The sequence below is a fragment of the Molothrus ater genome, chromosome 1 (genome assembly GCF_012460135.2).
Source record: "Molothrus ater isolate BHLD 08-10-18 breed brown headed cowbird chromosome 1, BPBGC_Mater_1.1, whole genome shotgun sequence".
Lineage (NCBI taxonomy): Eukaryota > Metazoa > Chordata > Aves > Passeriformes > Icteridae > Molothrus > Molothrus ater.
The window spans coordinates 29,882,661-29,891,103 of record NC_050478.2 but is presented as its reverse complement, the minus strand read 5'-3'; the positions used below and the strand labels follow the sequence as shown (position 1 = coordinate 29,891,103).

The window sequence follows — 8,443 nt, the reverse complement described above, 5'->3', positions numbered from 1 at the left end:
CAGGCTGTTATTCTCATTATTTTTTAATTTGTAAAATGTTTTGGTAATTTTTCTTCTTCAACACATGCAGAAATCATAAAATATGGTTTGGATGATAAGCCACATTGTCTTCAAACTTGTCTTAAAATCTTACTGCAAATGTTCAAGAAGGGTTCTTCACTCTACTGTAAATTTTCCAAGAATAAAAAAAAAATTAAAAAATCCCCCCTCTCAGTCTATTTAATGTCTTTTTTGATAAAAGTATAATTTACCTCCTTTGAAGCCACAGCCTGACCTAAATTATTTTGTCTACATTATGTATAAAAGCAAGCAGAAAAAAAAAATTGTAATATGGCATTCAGGGAGATGAAGAAGACATAAATCAGAACTAATTAGTAATTCTTATTAATGAGAATTTATGTTATGTTTTCCATTGAATCTCTCAAATGTAATATACTGAGAAAATTAAAAAGTGTCAGTATAGAAAAACCTCAGTATTCAAAAAATCTTTGGTTTTAGAATTTGCAGCATGGGAGGGTATCTTGGTTCTCTAACATATTTTCTGTATGAGCTTTAAAACTATGCTAATGTTGCACAACAGCTTACAAGTTCTCAACAGTTGCGTTTATTACAATTTTACCTCACTTTCAGACAAGTTCTCTTATCAAGCTCCAAATCACATTTTAGGCAGCTTTGAAGTACATTACTAATATACTTATTGCTTAACAGAAAATATCCTGACAGTCCTTTCTGTTTTAAGGTGCAAAGTAATAAATGTCAGCTTATTTTTTGCAATCATTTATCTGAGCCTGTGCTTACTCTCAAAGTATCTGGCTTCAAAACAAGTCAGAAGTGCAGTGGTCTTCTTCTTGGAACTAACTAATAAAAATATAAACACAGATTTTGAACCTTTCTTTCCAAGACACCTTAATTCTAATTCTGGCCCTTTTCTGACATTATTAAAACTGGGCAGGCCTAAGTTTTATGAAAAATTGAGGATTCCATCTTTTTTTGGTGCACATTCTGTGATCATGTGGTTTGCAAGGCTCTCTGGCAGTCATTTGTACTTGTCAGTGCATACTCTTCTATTCCCTGTGGCTGTTTTGTGCTGCTAGACAGGTGTGTGCACTCTGCACAAAACTTTGCCCTTTGGACATCATTAGAGTGTCTAAGAAACATGGAGAATGGGATCCTGACAGACTTATAAATGACCATGAAGAAGGGAATTCTCTTTTGGGATCATTATGGAACTTATGCCTTATATTATTCCACATCCATTGAGAGAGGGTAGTTTCTCCATCACAGAAAATGCAAAAAGCAAGATTTAAGGTGCAGATAACTCTGGATACCATCCTCTCTGAAGAGTGATGGATGGCTTTACCACTCTTTTTAGGTTCACTCAGAAGCAAGGCTGTTAATACAGGAGGAGCAGTTAAGTTGAAAAAAGCATGTAGGTAAATGTAGCACTTTATCCCTGGCCACATGTACAAACATTTAAATTAATCTGGTTAATGGGTTTCTGTCCTGTGTCATCCCCACAGTCACTTTTCAAGTACCTGAATAAACAAGGGTCTTTTGCACTATGCCAAGCAGCAGAATGAAGCTCTCTTGTATCCTTGGGAGCAGTGAAATCCAGACTCCTGGACACTTCACACTGAGCACTCCACCTCTCCAGACACTCAGGTATAGTCAGTATGCCCCTAATCTTAAGCATCATAATGGAAGATAAAGGAGAGAGAATTTACTGCCTAGGACTCAAAGCTCATAGAGTTTTATAGATCAATAAGAACATCCTGAGTTATGCCCAGGGGCAAAAAGGAAGCCAGTACAGACTTCAAAGACCTTGTAATATATTCCTTATGGCCAATATTACAGATTAAGCAGAGCAATGTTCAACACAAGCCATCAAATCTGGCTAGAATGGGAACAGACTATACACTGTATAAGTCTGTTTTGGAGGCTATGAGGATAATTAGAGCCTTCACTTCTGAGAATTTATCACAACATTTAACTTATGATAGCAAAATGTATTTTAAGTCTGGAAACTCATTCTGACTTAAGAAACACCTTTTTATTCTGAAGTTCACTGAGGAAGAATAACCAAATTTATCTGATCGGAATTCCTTCAAGCAACTTCTAATCTCTCTCAGGGAGACTCAGAAAAAGTGAAAGACTGCAAGGTCTAGGTTTGATAAAGAAAGAATGACTCAACTAACTGACAAACTCCTCAGAAGCCTGCTTATCTTTCAAAGCAGGGAAGCTGACACTACTGACCAAGAAACTGAAATCACAATATTTTCATGCAACATATGTAACAAGTGGAAAACATAAAAAAAATTAAAACAATGTCTACTCTGTATCTAGTGCACAGAAAAATGAGGTAATCTGCATTATTATTCTGTGGCAAGTTCAGGGCCAAACTTTTCCTTTAAAAAGGAAGTAAGAGGCTTTTCTTGAGGTCTTCCTTCTCTAAGTGACAAGAACAAGAGTTGTACGTGAGAAACTTAATGGTTTAATCTAGACTAAATTTGAAAGGATGCTTTCATTGAAAGCTTTCATTGAAAGCTGAAAAGGTTGAGGCCCAGCAAGTTCCTTGTAGACCCAGCGCTATAACAACTCCAAAGTCCCATTCATTTTCCCTCTGAGAAGATTATATGCCTTATTTCAAAGAAAATAGATCTCAAGGTAACCTCTGACTTTTTAAAGACTTGTCTAACATGGGAAAATATCTCTACTAGGAAGAGATATCCTGATTGGTATATACAGGTACTGTGGATAACTGGAAAACTGGTTCCATGCTTCTAATTACAGTGGCTCAGTTCAGCACAGAGACTATCCTGCAGGGTAGGTGAGATGTGTAAAGGTTTGTATGATCTGTGAATATGAAAAAAAAATTAAGTAGGACATCAACATCTACAAGGTTCACTTCTGTTGAAAAAAAAAAAAAAAGCTCAAATATTAATGATCTGCAATGTACATTTCTTTTTTGATTATTTGCTTAAGAAAACTTGTTTTTTTAAGGGAAGGTAAAATGGACATGTTTGCTTTTGGGGTTAGATTAGATTCTCCATGAGAGTAGAACGTGGCATTTTTAAGGGGTTAGCAGTGATCCCACTCCTCCATACATTACCCTGCTGAAAGATCTCACTCTGCCTTGCAACATTCTTGTTATTCCAGAACTGGGTTGGGCTAGTCATAATAGATGCAGGCAATCAACTCAACTTCCCCACACACAGCTCTGCCAGTAAAACTCACTTCACCTTGCAACACTCCTGTTTTTCCTGTGTCCTTTAAGCAAAAGCTATCAGTTTGGCACTCAGTGAGGATGTGTCTTACTCCTGCTGAAATCCAGGATAACTTAGTGATGCAAGAGGAAAGTGTTGCTAAAATAGACAAATGTCTGCTTGTGACTAGGGTGAAACAAAGTTGTCTTCTCTGGATGACAGATTTTGATCCTGGCAATGATGGAACTAACCTGTGTTCCACTTATGATTTTATTACAGCAATAAAATTCAGTGTGACTTTAGATACCAACTCAGTTACAGAGAGTGTAAATGAGATTACAGTCTAATCTTTACATAATATGGCCTTCTGCAAGGCTGTGCTTTTTCCCAAGAAAAGGATTTCCTTTCCAATTAGAACACTAGAGTTTTCAGTGTTGATCACTGGTGTTTTATTTATTTCGAAAATCTATAGAGCATTCACCATGATGCAGACAAGCATTGGCCTACTGGCAATATCTCAGTTTACACTGGCATTTGGATCTGGGCTATGCAATTTTATGTAAAATCAAGTGCATGCCACAACAAAAAAGTATGCCAAAGTAAGGATTATTCTTCCAAAATTTTGAAAAAAAAAGATTTACATGTTTTTCTCTTTGTTTCCTTTATCACATGAAATAATACATTAAAATATAAGAACGCTCTAGGCAATGTAAAAAACTAAAAAAGACTAGTTTGGTGAACGAGCATGGTGAGAGGCTATGAATATGGATACGTTTGTACTAAGGAGCCTAGAGGAGACACTTTTTATGTGTGGTGATACAGAAATACAGTCTTATAACTCTGCACACCAGGGAGAGAATATTCCCCTAAACCAAGTAATTTCCCTTGCAGTACTCCCTGTTGATCAAAGCTGCATAATTTAAAGCATCTAGAGGCAGCTTTAAATTATTCACAATATTTTTTTAAATAATTTTGGTATATTGCAGACAGTATTTGTGTAACTAGTAGTCTTCTGTAAGTTCTATAAATTTTGCATCTGCATAGAGCTCATCTGAGTTTGAGAAGAGGGTACATAACTTTGCATAAGTTGGGCAGGAGAGACTCATTCTGACACCGTGTTAGTCACATTATGCCACAGTGCCAGGACATGCAAGACCATAGGGGAATGGCAGGGCAGAGCCGGCAGTCTCTAGGTCTCAGCCTGAATGCTGCTGTGTGCTGGTTCCTAAGAGTTTTCTGATACCCTCAAAAGCCCCAAATAGGAATCCTGCAATTAGTGCATCTAACTCCTCCTTTACTGCAGTCTTCTCTCCTATTGGTGAAAGGTCTTCGCAGCTCATGTAGGGACCCCACCCCTTTTGTGGGTTTTCATTCTGAAGCTATCCACAACTTTACACCTGAATGAATGCCAAACCTCTCTGAATATATAAAGGAAACCTGCAAGAGCAATTTCAGTTACACAGAAGAAGCAGAAGGAAAAGATTTCATCCAGCTTTGTCAGACAGCCTGAACCAGCCATGCTTCTCCCTGCCATTCACTTCTACGGCTTTCTCCTGGCTTGCATCTTCACGAGAAGCTACTTGGCTTTCAAGAACGATGCCACAGAGATACTTTATTCTCACGTCGTTAAACCCGCTGCGGCGAGCCCAAGTAGCAACAGCACGTTGAATCAAGCTAGGAACGGAGGCAGGCACTACAGCAGCGCTGGATCCGACCGTAACAGTGAGTATCCCACCGGCGGCACTTCCACCGCCGCCGTGGGCGGCAGCCCCGCCCGGGCCGGCCCCGGGAGCGGCAGCGGAGCCCCGGCCGGAGCCGCGCATCCCGCGGCAGCGCCCCGGCCCCCCGGCCCGAGCGCGGCGCTCCAGGGAACGGGAACCGGGCCACGGGAGATGCTGCTGGTGCCGGGCCGGGATCTGCCTCGCCGGGCGGCCTCCGAGCCAGCCGCCCTCCCACCCCCGTGCTGGGAAGTCCTGTAGGACCGGCTCTCTCGGGCAGGTTACTTCCTGAGCGAGGTTCATCCAGGAATGCCGGGTTCTATGGCATCTATCCGGCAGGGAAGCGAGATAAAGAAAAGGAGAGAGAGGCATTTCCAGAGCGCTCGCTTGTTTGACTCACCTCCCACTGCGGGCAGGGGAGGTGTCTGGGCTACTTTTCAAGTGCAATAAAAAACTCTGAATTTTGTTCCCGCTGTTCAGTTTTACTTCCTGCCGTAGCACTTACCCGCTTAACACCTCCAGCAAAAGTAAACAAATCAGCTCGTAATTTACCTATGATCTCTGCTCTAACTTGCCTTTTTTATATCCAGGCTTTTCCTTCTGAGTTTTATGTATATAAGTCAGATATGTGGGGATGTGGAAACCTGCTGACTTTATCTGTTCCCTACCCTGCACAGAAATCCAGATAGAGAAACATACACACACACCAACCCACCCACAGCAACTTGATAAAAATAGAGTCATCCCTGGAAAGTGAAGGCAACAAGTGACACCGATACCTTTCAGCTAAGCCAGGTGTGTCAGCTTTTATGAATGCTAGAGGGTTTTAATGCACAGGAAACATCTCATCATTATGAGATTACTGGGACAGCCCAGTAGGTATTCCTTGTCACTGAGCTGTCACTGGCGAAAAGCTGAGCCGGGGAAGACAGAAAAACAGAAGGAAAGACAAACTCAGATCTGTGACCAGATGCTTCCAGGTACATTCCTGAGTGCAGCTGCAGGAAGGCAAGCTTGGATCTTTTCTGCAAAGCAGGCAGTAGAGTAGCCCTGTCAATATTCCCTGGGATCAGCCTGCAGATTTACAGTCCCCTCTTCCTGCCCACCCTGAGACACAGAGGACAGGATGAAGCAATCTTAACGCAGTGCCCCAGTTTAGAACTTGCTTCCAAAAATCCAAGTAGAAACAGAAGCAGCCTGTAGCTGTGATATGTAGATGTACCTTCAAAGCCTTTTATGATTCATTCTGAAATGTTTCTAGTAATTACTTCTATTTTAAAAGCGTTAGTTAATTGCATTGTATGTAGAATCTGTGCCGTAATTGTCCTTCGGAAAGAGGGAGAGCACAGAGAGTAAAGATTGCTTATTAAAATTAAGCACACTGTGGGCGTTTATTTCAAAGTATAATTACTGAAATAAACAGTTGTGTTTATTGCAGGGTGCAGAGCCGCACACAGAGACGGGTACAAACATGCCTGTGTGAGAAGCTCTGCATGTTGGCTCTGTCAGCTGCCTAAGAGAATTTGCAGGATCCTCTATGTTACATATAATATACAGACTACTACAGTTACAAAGATGGTGTTCTCTTGAGGGCAAAAGGACCCCTCTGAAACTGTTACTGCTAATCATTCAAACTTCATAGGCAGAACCCCATTCTGTGGTAACTTCAGCTGTTACCACTTTTGCAGTGTCTGCTCAGAGCCGCAGAGTTCATGGGAGAGTTCAGTCCACTGTAACAATGGAACAAGAAGAAACACACTGTTTGAAATTAATTTAAAAGCATTTCAACTGTTTCCAAAGCAGTGTTTTCCCCCTTGCTAATGATCCAACATAATTGTTGTAAACATCACAGAGCAGATTCCCTAGACTGAGAACAAGCAGGAAACATTTCTTCCCTTGGGGCATTTTTTTTTTTCTTCTAAAAGGTATGTCCCTGAGAAGAAGTACAGAGAATAAAATTGCCTCTTCCACCACAACTGCTGGAGTGCATGTCATTAGGATTTCTTTATGCTGTGGTATTATCCAGAGATACCATCAGCACTTGAGGCCCTTGTGTTGGGGGACACAGCAGTAAAGAGATGTCCTGAAAGATTACAACCTGCTTTAACTTCTGTAAAACATACCTGGTTAATGTGAAAATGACTGGTTAAGGAAATCACTCCATTCTGATCTCAGTGTTTGTTGTTCTGTGCATTCTGCAGGTCGTGTTCAAGTTGGTTGTCGAGAGCTGAGATCCACCAAGTACATCTCAGACGGCCAGTGCACCAGCATTAACCCACTGAAAGAACTGGTGTGTGCTGGAGAATGCCTCCCTTTGCCACTGCTGCCCAACTGGATTGGAGGAGGTTACGGAACCAAGTACTGGAGCAGGCGGAGCTCGCAGGAGTGGAGATGTGTCAACGACAAAACTCGCACTCAGAGGATCCAGCTGCAGTGCCAGGATGGTAGTATAAGAACCTACAAAATAACTGTGGTCACAGCCTGCAAGTGCAAGCGATACACCAGGCAGCACAATGAGTCCAGCCACAACTTCGAGGGAACCTCTCAAGCAAAACCCATCCAGCACCACAAAGAAAGGAAAAGAGCCAGTAAATCCAGCAAGCATAGTACAAGTTAGAAGTCAAACATCTTCTGCTCTCTCATCTCCCTCTCCTTGTGCCAAAATTGAACTCACCTGTAACCATTTGCTTTACCATTCTGACTGCCTAAAGACAAGTCTGCCATTGCTTTGTTCTCAGTTGACACTACATGCTTATTGCTTTGACCAAAATCAAAAGGGGCATTCTCAGCATATGGACTTTTTGGGTGATTTTCCAAACGCTCAAGATGGGGAATAATACAAGCCTTTCAAAACCACACTATAAACTTTTACAACTTCTCCAGCCATGGAAGAAAAGAAAATTTGCCAAGAGTATTCACTGAAGTCAATTTTGTAAAATGATGCTTTGTTGTGTGTTTTCCTGAGAACATTTATCACATCTATTGCCTTTTATATCATGTTTTATGATCTTCTGACAACAGCTTAAAATACAACACCGTGTATCTGCTTTCAGATTAATTCTAAAAAAAAGTGCTTTGCATGCTCACCTTTCTCTTATCTCAGTATACCAAAAATTAAAATATGCATGGCAGCAATCAAAAAGTAAAGCTGAACAAACTATTTATTTGTTGTTGTAATTATTTAATGAGCTTTTATGTGTATTTCCCTTCAAAATTTCCTTATGTTTATAGCTTTTCATATGTATCAAAGTATTTTCCTATGATTTGGGGCTGGATTAGAACATACATTTTGTAGATAATGTAAAATAGACATTTTAGCATTTAGGTATATATATTTTAATTTTGAACATTCATAGACTTAGGTGTTATTTTGACATAGCAACATAAAACCTGTATTTTTCATTCTTCATCTTGTATTATTTTTGTTTAAAAAGTGTGCAATCAAAAGACAGATATGACTTCCTTTCAAGTTCATTAGTTTCTTTTTTTTTTTACAAAAATAAACACTGCTAAAATATGGTA

At 40.3% G+C, this 8,443-nt stretch overlaps 1 protein-coding gene across 1 annotated transcript; it reads left to right on the top strand.

Annotated features, from left to right (window-relative positions):
• The first annotated feature begins 4,574 nt into the window (after nt 1-4,574).
• On the top strand, nt 4,575-8,443 carry SOSTDC1 (sclerostin domain containing 1). The gene is made up of 2 exons (XM_036379065.2): nt 4,575-4,925; nt 7,123-8,443. The coding sequence occupies exons 1-2, from the start codon at nt 4,721-4,723 to the stop codon at nt 7,536-7,538; spliced, it is 621 nt and encodes a 206-aa protein (XP_036234958.1). The 5' UTR covers nt 4,575-4,720; the 3' UTR covers nt 7,539-8,443.